At 40.9% G+C, this 16,194-nt stretch overlaps 1 protein-coding gene across 1 annotated transcript; it reads right to left on the reverse strand.

The window, feature by feature from the left end:
• Positions 1-3,770: 3,770 nt before the first annotated feature.
• On the reverse strand, positions 3,771-15,044 carry lrrc24 (leucine rich repeat containing 24). Its single transcript, XM_041804297.1, has 4 exons — positions 14,789-15,044; positions 7,032-7,310; positions 6,492-6,660; positions 3,771-5,020 (listed from the first exon to the last, which is right to left on the reverse strand). The coding sequence occupies exons 1-4, from the start codon at positions 14,948-14,950 to the stop codon at positions 3,771-3,773; spliced, it is 1,860 nt and encodes a 619-aa protein (XP_041660231.1). The 5' UTR covers positions 14,951-15,044.
• Between the last annotated feature and the right edge of the window lie 1,150 nt (positions 15,045-16,194).

Raw genomic sequence — 16,194 nt, forward strand, 5'->3', positions numbered from 1 at the left:
ATAAAATCACTTTTTTCTAAAACCCTTTTATCATTTAAAACTCTTTCATCAACTAGCTAATTAGCCAGCTAATGAATCACCCTTGAGAAATATACTGTTTAACTTTATGAATTTGCTTTTATCCACTCAGTGTATACTCATCATTAGCATCAAATTTTTGCCACTGTATGATTGTTTTTTTGTATTATCTTCTCTTCTCTAAACCACTGAGTGGGAACATCAGTTTGATGATCAACATCATCAATTTACCAAAATACAGCTCAAAAACAAAACAAAACAAACAAACAAAAAAAAACAGCTGATGTCAAGGTAAAGCAGGAAAATAATCAAAAATATAAAACATATACCTAAAGTCATATCTTTTTTTGTATCAAACTTTTATGTAAGTGATTTTTCTACAGTCTGTGTCTGCACTGTGTCTGGCTTCTTCAAACAGTGGCTGTGCTGACCGTCATACAGCCCACTCATCAAGGATAAGCACCCCTGACAAGCCCACTTCAAACAAACCATTGGTTTAAAAAAGACTGGTTGCCCTTTGGCAGAGAAGAAATGCTGAATCATTTAAAATACATTTTATTATGAAGAAACCAAAGACAAAATGTGCCATATTCACAGTAGTAGTGTTGTTACAGACTGATGTTAATGGAGTTTTTCCACAGTAGATACAACAGAGATGTTAGTCCCTTCATTCTATTGTTCCCAACAAATGAGTAGAAAAAACATGGCATGTTAACATCGAGAGATACAATGCAATGGTTTAAAAAAAGACTCTTAGCTGCATTCAAAATAAATCTTTTTAATTAAATCCACCCGCCCTCGTCCACCCAAACACACGGGCAATGACAATGCAATTTCAGTAAAAGATCTGTTGAGGACTATTTCTAATGGGATCTGCAACAGGGTCCACAAAACAGCAGTACTTCACAGTGAAATTTAGCTCTATTACATTGCACAAAACACTGACCAAACACAGAAAACATAACGTAAAGAAAAGGTACAAAATAAGAGTCACTTTTTTAAATCAGGTCGGGGTAACACTTTACAATAAGACAGAAAATAGGCATCGTTACTAGGTAAGAAGTTAATAAATAACTGCTAGTTAACCAGAGATGAATGAAAATCTAACAGATAGTAAACGAAGAAAAGTATGACTGTTAGTTAACCTTGGAAATGTTAATCAACTAGCTCCTAAACTGGTATTGTTTCTACGCAATAAATGAGTAACTAAATGCTAGTTGACCACAAACGAATAAACTAGTAACTTCTGGTTTACCAAAGAATTAATCACAAGGTTAACTAGAGTAAAAATGAGAAGGTTACTGCTAGTTAGCATGAAAAGGAATAAACTGCTAGTTAACCAAGGTTATTAACTGCTGGTGAATGAATCAAAAGCTAATTGCTAGTTAACTCGGGAATAAATAAAAAAGCTAACAGCGATGAATGAGAAGCTAACAGTGAGTTAATAGGAAAGTAATGAGAGGCTAAAAGCTATGAATCCAAAGCTAACAGAAAGTTGAATAGGAAATGAATCCAAAGCTAACAGCTAGTTAATAGGAAAAGAATCAGACGCGAACGTACTGTTAACTATGAAATGGCTCTGAAGCTAACGGCTGGTAAACTATGAAATGGCTCCAAAGCTAACAGCTAGTAAACTATGAAATGGCTCTGAAGCTAACAGCTAGTAAACTATGAAATGGCTCCAAAGCTAACACCTAGTAAACTATGAAATAGCTCCAAAGCTAACAGCTAGTTTAGGAAAGGGATCAAAAGCTTAAACTATAAATGAGAAGCTTACAGCTAGTTAACTGGAAAATGGATCAAAAGCTAACAGATAGTTGATTCGGAAATGGATCAGAAGCTAACAGCTAGTTAACTAGAAAATGAATCAGCAACAAACTTCTCCCTGTTAATAACGACTTACAAACTGCTGCTCAGGATGGAGGTAGAATGAGAAAAGGACAGCTAGTTAACCTGGGAACAAGTGAGCAACAGCTCGTTTATCAGGAAAAGACTAAATGCTAGTGACCAGGTCTAAAAATGATGAACATGTGGGCAAATACGTGACTAAATGTTAGTTAATGTACACTAGATTTGGCATTGTTACAAGGTAACAAATGAGCAGCTTACTGCTAGTTAACCTAAGGTAACATTGGCAAGTAACTACTAGTTAACCAGGGAACAAATGAGCAACTTACTGCCGGTTAACCAGGTAAAATAAGAGGAACTAACTGCCTGTTAACAAGGGGACAAATGGATAACTAACTGCTAATTTACCTGATAAACATTGCCAACTAACTGCTAGCTTACCAGTAAATTAAAGAGCAACTAACTGCAAGTTTGCAAGGGACTATCGGCCAGTTAGTTAACCAGAGAATAAGAGCAACTAATTGCCTGTTTACCAGGGGACAATGGGCAACTAACTGCTAATTTACCTGAAAAACATTGCCAAGTAGCTGCTAGTAAACCAATAAACATGAGGGATTAACATTTAGTAAAGCAGTAAATATAAGAACAACTAACTGCAAGTTTGTCAGGGACTATAAGGGCAACTAACTGCTAGTTAACCTTAAAAAACATTAGCATCTAACTGCTGGTAAACCAATACATATGAGGAACTAACTAGTTGATCTGGGAATACGGGATAAACTAAGTGCTAATTAGCCATTAACTGCAAGTTTGCAAGGGGATATCAGGGCAACTAACTGCTAGTTAACCAAGGAATGAATGAGCAACTAACTGCGAAATAACCAAGAAATACAAGTGCAACTAACTACAAGTAGCCAGCAGAAATTAAGGAGTAACTGCAAATTTATCAGGAAAATTTGGGCTACTAACAGCTGTTTTGTCGAGGAATTAAAGAGCAGCTAACTGCTTGTTTACCAGAGAATGAAAGAGAAACCTACTGGCATTGAACTAGCCTACTAGTTAACCAAAGAACAAATGAGAAACTATGACACTTGGGGACAAATGAGCAATTAACCTCTTGTTAGCCAGGGCAAACACTGGCAACTAACTGCTAGTAAACCAGAGAACTAATGAGACACTAGCTGCTGGTTAACTTATAGATAAATATCTGCAAATCAATCAGGTAAATAATAGGACACACTGCTGTTTGACTACCTGATAATTTTCATAGGAACAATGTACAGTTAACAGCTCATTAGTCATTAGTTAATGGGTAGATTGAAAAAAAAAAAAATCCTCATCAATTTCTATTTAATAACTGAATACTTTATATTGATAATCACACCTGGTATTAATTCAGTAATTCAATCTTTTATGATTACATATTCATTATTCTTACATTCCTGGTTAACAAGCAGATATCACATTTTTTTTTACCAACTAGTTATGCCTATTTAGTGTCTTTTGTTTGTTCTCTGGTTAACTAGCTTTTACTTATTCATTCCTTACCTATAGTAACTATGCAAATTATATGTACAGTATTGTAAAGTGCCATCCAGTTTTGTCAGTTCCCTTTAAGTGCTGCACCATTTCTCGCAAGTAAGCCATTTTCATCTTTAAAGGGTTGACTTATTGACAAAAGGTGTAGTTCTGTTATTTTTTTTCCCTTTGAATTATCCTGTTTATCTTTCTGATTCATATTAATGTCATACAGTCAATCAGGTGAGGGTCAGTGATGGACCCCTGTCCTTTTTTAAAGACAAAATTACATGATGCTTGCTATCTTTGCACCAAAGAGAATTCCTTTTATGTCTTTAATGAAGTCCTCCATTATATTTTTTCATATCAGAGCAAATTTTGCCCCCTTAGCAGTGGATCTCGTAAGCAACCTGCGATCCAAAGAGGAGGCTCTGACTGAGGAAGAGCTCCTCTGGGTCTGTCGTCAGGGGTCCCTCTCCTCCATCTGCAGGGTTTCTACGAAGCCCCATCCCCCCTGATCGGGTAAGAGTCTGCACCATTTCATGGTCGAGGAGAGCCTCCTTCATGCCTTTCTGCTGGACGAACCCAGCCATCATGGGACACCTGGAGGACGTGGAACCCAGGACTGGTTTGGTTCTGTTGAGTACATACATCTCATGGCCGTGGTCATCGCGGTATTCCTCTAGCTGTGCAAAAGTGGTGGGTCCATCAGAGTAGTCATTCACATAGAGGATGCTCTCTTCCTTGCTGGTGCAGAAGGAGCCGCCTTCTTCTTTGCGGATCTGCTGGTGGCGAGTGTAGATCATGATCAAGAGGAGAACAGCGGTGAGTGCAAGCAAGGAGATGCCAACAGCTATGGCTGTTTGTGTAGCAGGTCCAAGAGCGTTAAAGTCCATGCTGTCCTGTTCATAAAGTGGCTCCTGGCTAACATCCAGGACCTCTGGCTGATAGAAGGAGTTAGATGAGGAAGAAACAAAGGAGTGTGTATTCAGGCGAGGCCAGAACTGGGATGAATATGAAGAAGATGACATGTTGACAGCCAGGTGAAAGGTGACTTTAGCGACACCTCCAGGATTCCATGCTTCACACTCATAGCGCCCAGCATGAGCTACAGTGACATTGCTGAGGAAGAGCATACCACTCCCCATGTCTGGATCAAAGCTGTCCCTCTCACCGCCCTCCTCAGTCCCCCTCACAGGACCCTGGATCCCTCCCACACCTCTGACCTTCATCCCTCCACTGCTGGGCAGAGCGGTCACCACTCCTCCAGCAGTCCCAGGCCTGAAGAGCTCACCGTTGGGTCCCAACTCTTGAACCAGACCACGAGGAGACAGCTGGGGTTTACCATGGGAGGCTTTCTTCCAGGTCACCTGGGGCTGAGGGTACCCCGAGGCCTGGCAGGAGACTCGGAGGCTTTCCCCAAGTCGCACAGTCAGGTGACTCGGCTCCAGCTGCACCACAGGAGGGATGCAAACCAGGCTGTTGGGAGCAACCTCCACCAAACTGAGATGGGACAAACGAGGTGGTTCAGAGCACATCAGCCGACGCTGTTCAGCAGAGCTCAAAAGACGTTGACCGTCTTCTCTGATCCAAGTTCTCAGCCAGCCGAGAGCACAGTCACAACGCCACGGGTTTTCTGTATTAAAGAGACAGAAGGGAATCAAAGTTTTACGACGTTAATATCTTTTAAAAAAGCTGTTTCTTATAGTATTTCAAACTTTTTACCAGAACTTTAAGCAAACTGAGCAAACCATAATTCTACTAAGAAGGGGTGTGAATCACCAGTTTTGCCATGATATATGCAATATTCTTTGGACATTATAATGTTTTCTGTTACCACAAAATCTGCCAAGATACAGTTTTGATTTGTTTGATTTTGGAGACTTGAGAGAGGCCACCAAGACACCTATGACTCTGAAGCAGTTAAAAGCTATAGCAGCCGAGATGGAAGAGACTCTGCATACAACTGTTGACTGGGTTCTTCACCAGTCGATACTTTATGGGAGAGTGCCAAAGAGAAAGCCACTGTTTGGTGAATGCTACAAAACACACGTTTTAGTTACTGTTGCCTGCATAAAAATGCAAACCCCCATCCTCTTTATTTTTGTAACAAAAAAGCTGGGGGTGGAACTTAAATGTTAAAACAGTAATGTCTGTGTATACAGCCATGCTCAGACCTGCAACAGATGCTTTTTAGTCAGCTCCAAAGCCGATCAAAACCAGGATCAAGAGATGCATGTAAGCCAGACAGCAAACACGAATGATACTGATCCAAAGTGCATGCATTGATATTATTAGATGAGTCTGAGAAGGGCCCATTTAGCTTTTTAGGGGCTCAGCCATTTCTATCTACATAGAAAATGCAAATGTAGTTGACAAATAAAGGTGAGAGTCCCTCCCTGGTGTAGTCTGTATAAAATATGTCCTAGAGAGCCAAGAGAGGAGTGGAGATGCTCCTCTTCCTCTTGACCTCGGTGACTAGCTGTTAGCCTGTGTTGGACAACTGTTAACTGGTGCGTGGGAGGAACTTCAAAATAAAAGCATAGCTTAAAGATGACTGTGTTGATCAGTTTTTGTACTTTCTATTGATTGGATTGGATAATTAATCAACCAATATATACTGTATACCAATATATCCACCCAAATCAATGGGTAGTTACACCCCTACTACAGAGGATCACAGGATTGGACCAAAAGCTCAGAGTTCCTAAATGGATGCTGAAGTGATATTGCATGGTAAACAACTTTAATGTGCTCGGTCTAATTCAAACTTTTGGCACTCACTGCAGGACTCGCTCTCTTTTTGAGCGTCTGTTCCTTAAATGCATTCCCTTTAATTGTGTCTTTGAGGGATTTTCTTTCTCATGAAAGGTTTATTGTTGGCTGAAACCTTTTGATATGCAAAATATGTTTAAGGGCACATAATTTTCATTCACATGAGGCTGTCAGAAGTGGCTGCTGCAATGCATTCTTGGGCTGTCTCAGTTCCCAGAAGTGTGGTTGTGAGGCTGTTTTTCAAGGGACTTTGACTAAAATTTAAACTGTCAGGATTATGTCTGCATTTTTGTATTACAGCGGCTTATGAATTCTGCCCTCACTCTGCCTACCTGTGACACGTAGCACCTGCAGACTGACGAGCGGTTTGAGGGATGAGGCTCCAAGGGTGCGGAGGTGATTTCTGCTCAGATCCAACAGGGCCAAGGATGATAAACCTGACAGAGCTTTCTCTGCCAGCAGCTCTATGCTGTTTTCCTGCAGGTGGAGTTCCTGCAGACGCTGCAACCAGTGACAGAAAAAACATGAGGCAAGGAAAGGAAAATATGAAACATGCACGTTAAAGGAGGAGGAAAAGTGTCAAATGTGACTGCAGGATGACTTAATTCCACCTGACTCAGACTATAGTGTATTACTGTATGGCAGGGATTAGTCAGACATGTTGCTTTGAATTGGATTTACAGTTGCACACGTCATTCTGTATAATCCATGAAAGGCATCTGATATTAAATAGCTCCAGCTTTGCTAAAAGCCAAGCTTTGTACACTTAACATAAAAGGGATTATGTTTTTTGGAACACTTAAAACAAAAGGAGGATGAATCATTGCTTCCCTTCCACCCACACTTTCAATCATTTCTCCTCGCTCACCAACCTGCAGTCCTCTAAAGGTGAAGTCCTGCACTCTGGTGATCTGGTTCCCTGCAAGGTACAGGATTCGGAGGTGCTCCAGACCTCGAAACATATCTGCGGTCACCAGGTGGATGAGATTGCCGTTTAAGGCGAGCTCCAGCAGCTGTCCCTGGCTGAGAAAGGCGCCAGGCTCCAGAGCTGAGATGCTGTTATTCTGGAGGTAGAGGTAATGGAGGCTTCCCAGATGGGTCAGGTCCAGAAGACGGATCTGCACTATAGCATTGTCTTGAAGGAAGATGGTCTTTAAGGGAGATAAAGCAAATAAAATTAGTCTAGTGATAGTTAAATGTAATTTTAGGCAGTCGTCATAACATTTCAATTGGCATTTTTTAAAATAAACATGGCCAGCTATTCTGTGCTTGAGTGTTATACTTAAGGTCCATTTTAATAGGGCTGGAAAATTAATTGAAATTTGGATTCAAATTGCAATATATCCTATTAAAATATAAAAAACACTGAAGGTGCAGTACTTCTTTGGCCTGAACTGTGTTTTAAAATACCAGTTTAATGTATTTTTGAGGCAAAGATGTTATCCAATAAAAATTATGCAAACATTTAAGTGTATTTTTTTTCTAGATTAATTATAAAAAATATTTTTCTTATTTTTATAAATGCTTATATTAATTGAGAATGACATGAAAAAGATCATTCCCTTTAATACAACAATTCTGAGTCAAAATAATGGCAATTGTATATTTTTTTTCAAAAGTGTTAAGTCTTGATCAGCCAAATATCCTATTTGTTAAAATATAGAATGATTTATTATTTTTTTTGTTTGAAAATACACAAGATCAGGAAATTAAACATAATTGCATATTAAATTGCAATAACAGTATTGGAAAAAAAATCAAGCATATTGCAATAGTTCAGATAGGCCCCGGAGTCGAGTGCTGGCATATAATCATCATCAGCTCATCTCACACAAGCTGTCATCAGCTGATGACCAGCTGATTTGTTCTAAGCACACTATTGGCTTGCACTCATGCTGCCATATTTAAAGTGCTCTAGCCTGGCTATCCTGAGATGCTTGATAGCTCAGTGGGTTTCCCTGCTGACTTTGTACTGGGAGACTGAGGGTTTGTATCCCAGTCAGGCCCTTAAATTTGGGGCTGAGCAGTGGCACAGGAGCTGTTGCCTCACAGCAAGAAGGTCCCTGGTTTGCTTCCCAGTCAGGGCCTTTCTGTGCAGGGTTTGCATGTTATCCCTGTGCATGCGTGGGTTCTCTTCGGGTACTCCGCCTTTCTCCAACCTCCCACCAAAGACTCTCCATGTCTATATGTCAGATTGACTGGCGACCAGTCCAGGGTGTACCCTGCCTCTCGCCCAATAATATTCCACTTTCCTCCACCCCAGCTCCTCCTTTATTTTATATCTAATAAACAGATTTTCTTGTAGGCATAGGAAAGGCCTACTTATGCTGTTTCTGCTTGATGCTTACCACAGGCTTGTGGAAGGACAAGGGGATCCTAGAACATCCACACACGCATAAAACAGGCTACAGAATTATGTAGGAGTAGTTCTCCACTGCAGCTGGAAAATCTGCTAAAGGTATGTTGGAGCTGATGTCTTCCTTGTTGCAAGCCTGAGATAGTTCAGCAAAGTCTGAATTTAGTTGTGAGACTGCTGAATTTGTGTGCAAAATATTCTGCTAGTCAAAATGCAGGAAACAAAACAAGTCCAGGACAAATTTGTTGAAAAACACAGTTTAAAATCAGCAACAGTTTGGATGATTATAAAATATATTGATGTAAAAAGTGGGGGTAACACTATGATTGTCTTTCATTTCTTTATTCTATTGGGGAGGGGGTACACTGGGTGAGATGGGACTGCTGCATGTGGCCCCCAGGTCATCAGTTGCCAACCACTAGTGGCTTAGTGGCTGCAGTACAGGTCTTAAATCCTGCCCTCTTTTACTGTATGTTAACAGATGGGACATGGGTCCAATTATGAAGTTAAAACATGCAATATATATTTATATTTACATCTCAATTTCTGATAGTTAACATCATGCTTTTTAAGAGTTTTTTTTTTCCTTGAGTAGTTTTGCATTAATAAGTTAACTGATGTAAGAAAAAAGTAGGTGTAACATTATTATGGTCAGCTCTGTTAACAAGAGACGCTCCAATAGTAGAGGAGACGAGGAAAGCCGAAGAAAATATAATAAACCCACAGAACGGTCACTAAACTTCCCTTAACCTTCAGTGTCTCCTTCAGACTGACACGAGAATCTGTTCTGCCCTGGACTGTGCCGACCAGAGGGATCTTTGACATTTTATCTGTAAGTTTAATGTGTAGGCGTCGGTTAACCGAAGGGACAGCTTGTCAGCTCTGCAGCTCCGATGTTCCCATATCTTTTCTTAAATGACATCTCCAGAATAATATGTCAGGGCCTGTCTGACAGAGGTATTTTGGCTTCAATTTAGCACAGCATAAGGGGTTGGAATGGGGTGACAAGAATCTACTTAGTCTTGTCTTGGTCTTAGACGACAAGAACTCAGAGCTATGTAAAGACGAGTAAAGACCATAAAAACTGGGATATCAGTGGAGGAATTTTTGGTGCCTTGGCTGTCCATCTTTGTACAACACTCTAGTAAAGCAGTTCTGGTGATTTGGCCTCGGGGCCCACAACCATCTTCTTAATAAGAAATTGTGACCCAAATTTCTGAACATTTTTAACCACTCAGATCTATTTGAGAAAAAAAGGTTGCATTTTAGACATTAGATGGAACAAAAACTATGACTGAACAAAGTGTCATTACAAAAAAATCATGTCTAAGGGCATTTTTACTTTGAGCTTGATTGTTGATGACTGTTTCCCACCATGCCTGAGCACAATTGCCCCCACAACCCCCTCTCCTACTGGCCTGCTTTTCCAGTAGCAGGGCTGCCGACAGAACTGGCTGGGCCCTGACAAATCCAGAGAATGGCCTTCTCCAGGTGTGATTTATTGATGACGTGTTGGATCAGTGGCGTTGGTGCTAGCAGCTACTCCATTTTAGAGGTAAAAAGTGTGTGTAGCTGTCATTGAGTTCAGACATATGAATTGTTTAACTTTTAACCCCTTTTTACCAGTTTCTGTCCATTTTTGCCCCTTTTGCCACTGCAATCCCATTTTGCCTCTTATAACCAGTTTCTGACGTTCTTAAAACTCTTTTTTTTGCCACTTTTAAAACCCTCTAACTATTGTTTCCACCCATTTTAGCTCTTTTAACCCATTTCTGCCACCCTTTTCCCTTTTTTTTACTCTTGTAACAAATTTCTGCCACTTTTTAATCTCTTTTCTCCACTTTTTTAACCAATTTCTAATTTCTGGCCATTTTTGGCACTTCTGTCCCATTTTGTCCTCTTTCAACCCATTTCTGTCTCTCTGTAACCTCTTTTGACCACTTTTTTTGTCCTGTTCACCCCTGTTTCCAACTATTTTCCAACTTTTTATCCTATCTTTTCCTATTTACACCAATTTCTGCCACCCTTTAACCTCTTTTCAACACTTTTGAATCTGTATCACCAGTTTCCACCCTACTTTTATCCCATTTTTGCCTCTTTTAACCCATTTCTACCACTCTCTTATCTCTTTTCACTGCTGTCTCCACCTATTTTGGTACTTTCAATTCGTTTTAACCACTCTTTTACTTCATTTTTAAGCCAATTTTAACTCTTCTCACCACTGTTTCCACCCATTTTTGGCTCTTTCTACCAAGTTTAGCTAACCTTGCAAAGCAGATGATACGCCTGTTTCCTTGTTTTTCACTGGCGAATCCATCTTGCAAAGCTTCCATCTGAACCGTTTGGGCCCCGTTAGAAACTGACAGGACCAATCAGCGACGAGGGGCAGTACTTTGGCAAAGTCGGTAGCTGCTCACGCGCAGCTCGATAGCAGTTATGTCACGTGTTTTGTTGCTCTGATTGGCCCGTAGAGATGTGACAGACAGATTGTTCATCCAATCACACTCCGAGTTTTTTTCAAAGCCTCTGCCTTTTCTCAAACGTTTCCTATCGAAGCTTCGCCAGATGGATGTGTGAAACACATCCATCTGGCGTGTCAGGTTAAAGTTTAGCCACTTTCTCACATATGTGCCAGTCCTCTTCCAACCCTTTTCTTTCACTCTGTGACATCTTTTGATCTTTTTTTTTAATTTCACCACTGTTTTTTCTACTTTGTATTTTGTTTTTGCCTCTTATAACCCATTTTTGCCAATTTTTTTTACCTTTTATTGCCACTTAAAATCCACTGTACTACTGTTTCCATGCATTTCAGTGCTTTTGACCTAATTTGCCACCTTTATTCCATTTTTACCACATTGAACCCATTTTTGGCTCTTAAACCCATTTCTGCCACTTTTAGCCTCTTTTCCTCACTTTTTAAGCCTTTTCAACCCTGTTTCAGCCCATTTTTGCCCCTTTCCCTAATTATTACCACCTTTGTCCATATTTTCCCTTCTTTAACCCATTTATATGTTACCCTGTAACCTCTTTTCACTTCTAATTTATGCTTTTCACCTCTGTTCCCCCCCTTTAACCTATTTTACCACTTCTATCCCATTTTTCCCCTTTGAACCCTTTTTTGCCAGTCCATAATTACTTCTGTCCCTTAACCCATTGCCATCACCTTTTCACCACTGTTTCTGCCCAGTTTTGCCTCTTTTAACAAATTTTTGTTAATGTTTGCTATAAACGAGAAGGGCTGCTATGCTAGCATTAGCATCATGGTGCTTTAGCATTGATGTAGGCATTTTTGAATCAACTGCTGTGTTGCGAGCAAGAGCTGTGATTGGCTGTGGGAGCTGGGAGATGATCATTGGGTTCAGATGGCCATCAGCTGATCACAGCCTGGTGTATGATTTCCGAGTCCTGCATGAACTAACACTAAGCTTAATTTTTCACTCTTCTGACAACCTGCTTCGGCAGAAGTTTGCCATCATTATGGATCATTACGTTACATTGGTATATACCATGGCTGCTGGTGGAACTATGTAGCCATAGTGGCAATGTTTTTGCTTTTCTGACAACCTTTAATGATTGAGTTTGTGATTGTTACAGATGTAGTCGCATGGACTGCAGAACCAGTAGGGCCAGTAGGGCCCGGGCCGACCAAAAATGGACCAAAAAAGTAAAAAAATAAGGAAAGAAAAAAAATTATCATGGAAAAAACACCAGGTAAATAAATCATGTAGGCCTGCTGCGTTGTGTCCCAACCCACAAACCTATCAGAAAGCATTAAATAATATTTTCCAAAATGCATTGGCTAGTTATCTCACGTGATGTAACGTATGATGTGTGATGTGAACCTTCTGACCTTGAGGCCACTCCCACCATTGGTCAAGCGCTGTTAACCTCTAGCTTCCTGCTGTCTTTCAGAACAAGGAAACACAGAAAAATAAAGTATTTTTTTGGAGCAACCTCAGCAAAAGTTGGCAAGCGTACTGGTCTCGCTCCAGAAAACAGTGAATCTTTGGAGGACTATTCGGAACAGAGCTCCATAACTTCTGCTGCTAGCAAGTGTGCTGCCACCTTAGTTTCTTCAACGGGCCACTCTGAAGCCTCTCACAAACATTCACTCTCCTGTCGGCGCTCATAGTAATGTTGCCTCTGCTGCCTTTCCTCAAGCCAACACAGGCTACTCTTCAGACTCAGGTGCAGCTTTGGCTTCCCACTCTCCATGTGCCCCAGCAAAAAGTAGTGGACAGTCCACATCCTCTGCTGCCACAGCCAGCCACTCTTCTCCTGCTGCACACTCCTTCGGCCACCGACCCTGTGCCCTCTTCAGGTCTGGCTGAAATCCACTGTTCTAGTGACTGCTGTCTGGATCTAGCCAAGTCTCATCAACCGGATGACCCAGCTGTTCTGTCAGGCACCAAACATGCACAAGGTGGGACTCAGAAAACCTGATCCGCGCAACCGCAGTGGTTTAAAGAATTCCCATGGCTTACCCTGTGTCAGACACGGGCACAACTGTTTTGCACCCCGTGTCACCTTTGGACAATAAAAGGACTCAGATCAGGATTAAGCAAAACTAACGAACGTGCTTTCTCTGTCTTTGGTTTCCGAAGCTGGAAAACTGCAGTGTGCTCATTTCAGAGACACAAAAACAGCAAATATCACAATAAATAATTTGATGTGTGCTCACATACACAAGGATATTTTGGCAATAGTAGATGTTATGGAGACTGCCAGAGACTTCACTCAGCTTAACGACAGAAGGAGGCAGTTTTTTGGCAGCAATTGAGAAGTAGCGGTGAGTTTAACATTCATCTTTCATTTTATGTATGAGACCACTTATGTATTAATCTTCTAGTAGTGGGATTTCTGCAACACGTAATGACAGTAGGTCCGCTGGCTGCTTGTTTAGGATTGTGTTTTTTTTGAGTGTTTGTGTGTGCTTAAGGTGCGTTTATGGACTCATAGCGTAGGGGTGGGCCCTAACAAATTTAGATGTGCTCCACGGTCCATGAAGAAAAGCTGCAGTTTAATCATTCTTCAATCCATTTTCAGGCAGGCACTGACGCTGCATGTGTCTACTACATCATTTTGTCTTGTTGCTCTGATTGGATGGTCATGGATGTGACAGATAAAATGTTTTTCAAGTTATTAGCTAAGATAAGATTTTTTTTGAAGTCCTGACCTTCACAAACTATGGAGGTCTATGGAGGTTTCCAAAGTGAACGTGAAACATATTCATGCAATGGATAGATAAAACAGTGGTGTGTTAGGTTAGCCATTTGTAGGATTCTACATAAATATGTAGAGACCAAAAACTGAATAAATCTTCTCTGCAGCCTTCATAGCCTTTCTACTGTATTGCAGTGTCCCTGAGTAGGCAGGGCCATCTCTTCTTTTTCTGATAGCAGCAGGACTAATGGTTGGAGAGGGGGAGACAAAAAAAAAAGAAAAGGACAAAAAAGAAATGAAAAAAAAAAAAAACCCTCTATCAAACATGTTTGAGCCACTGAGTGACCTGCAATTTCAACCACAAACAGGAACTGCAAACCTTTCTGCACCTGTTGGTTTTGCAGAGCTTCAGATATTCAGTATTTTAACGTGTGAGCAAACATGGAATGCGCCTGCCTTAGATTGTTGTAATTATGACTCTGACAGCGTGTGTTGTTTTGCATTTTCCCTGTCCGTGGTTCAGTTCTTTTGCCAAATGCAGCAAGAATCGCAGACCTTGTCAGCAAACGACTTCAAACAACAAATGTTCGAGTGATTGCAGCTACACGAGAGCAAGTGTTTGATCCATAATGCATGGCTTTTCGCTTGATTGCTAATGTGCATTCACTAGTGATGTTTTCAAAGAAGAAAACACGGGCCATGAGTTAAAGCATGATCGACGAGACGGACCTGCTGATTGAGGTTAATGGAACAATTTATCCTGGACATGCTTTCCATTAATATTCATGAGCTGCGGTAATGTTGGGGGGCCTGAACCCGAGAGGAAAAGACGGTGTAATGTTAAACATCTTCTCGACAGATGATCAGAGGGTGTGTGAGAGTCACTTTCTGAGCAAGAATGAATAATTACACAGGCAACAGCGCAGCCCCTCCCTCAGGCTTACATCAAAGAGGGCCATGGTGAATTGATTAACCACAATCATTTCAGGGTAATAAGAATGGATCAGAGAGGCAGCCAAATGGTGCAAAAGCACTGATGCAGGATGGGCAGGTCAGCTGTAATGCACTGGCAAGCTAGCGCCCTAACTTATTTTCGATCGGCCAACTGACCTCTGTGGCTGATGGGACGCCCTGTGGGATTTCTTTGATCCCAAGAGATCCACACTCCACTGTGAGGCTGTAGCAGCGGCAGCCGGAGGGGCATCCCAGAGACAGGCCGGGGGCGCAGGCCAGGATGATTAGGACGAGTCTGGAGAACCACAAGAGGACCATGTTGGTGTAGAAGTCAATCCTCTGGGACAAGAACCTGGAGGGAAGACAGAGAGTGAGTGTTAATCAGCAGTGGAGGGAAGCACTCAGAGAACAAATGCTTATTCACTCTACTTTGACTGTGAGGAGCTCTCAGCTGGTTAAACACACTAGAATGTTAATACTGACTCCTTCATCTGAGTTACAGAAGCGGACAGGACCTAAAAAAGAAAGATGACTAACTTCATTTATACTGCTATTTTAAATGCCAGTCATCACTGTCTGTAGTCACCAATCTAGACTTAGTAGAACTGCACATTTGTTTGCAGCCTTTGTTTACATTTTCTCCCAGCAAAGTTTCACAGTGTGTGGTACATTAGCAAGTTAAACAAAAGAAGGATGAGAGTTTTAAGAAGAGAATACCACAGAATACAGAATCAGCAAGGAGAGTTAAAGCTTTGTGCAAAATTGCAACTGGCATGGACAATAATTAAAATTTCCTCATGGCTACCGGTTGTTATGTTTTTTTTTTTGTTTGTTTTGTTTTGTTTTTTTTTTTTACATTTCCGCCCATTCATTTCCCACAAATCTTCAGTTTCTTTTGTAAAACAAGCTGCTTTCTTTGGCTGTTCACATTGTGGGGAAGTTGTCACAGGATTGTGCCTTGATAATGATGGCAAGAGTCTTAATAATTTCTGGTTGTCAATCTAATTGTTCGTACGCCACTCTTGTAAATGCAATATCTCAAGAATGCTCTAAGGGATTTTCTCCAGACTTTGCACAAATGTCCACTCTGAATCAAAGATTAAGTGATTAGATTTTGGAGCTCATAGGTCAAGCGTCTTTTAGGCTCAAGGTCATCTCTTCCTTATGCACATGATTTCCTATAAACCCTTAAAAGGGACTTCCTTTAAACTACATAAAAGTGACTTTAAAATTCTGCTCCTTCCCCTTAAGACCATACCTAGCCTTGCTCCTCCATACCTTTCTGACCTCCTGCTCATTAGCACCATGGGATCTAGAACCTTTAGCTGCTCTGCTCCCCAACTTTGGAACTCCCTCCCACCAGACACCCAGAACATCAACTCTTTCTCCATTTTCAAACCCTGTCTTAAAACCTATCATCTCAATCTGATTGATTTCTTCTGTCAGCCTGCATACCGTTTTACCAAATGTTTTGATGAAGTGATAACTTATGGGTTTTTTTTTGTTTTTTTTTTTTGTTTTTTGTTCAGTTTTTCTCAAATGTTTCTGAGGTACTGTTACAA

Source organism: Cheilinus undulatus, linkage group 13, assembly GCF_018320785.1.
Source record: "Cheilinus undulatus linkage group 13, ASM1832078v1, whole genome shotgun sequence".
Taxonomy (NCBI): Eukaryota; Metazoa; Chordata; class Actinopteri; order Labriformes; family Labridae; genus Cheilinus; species Cheilinus undulatus.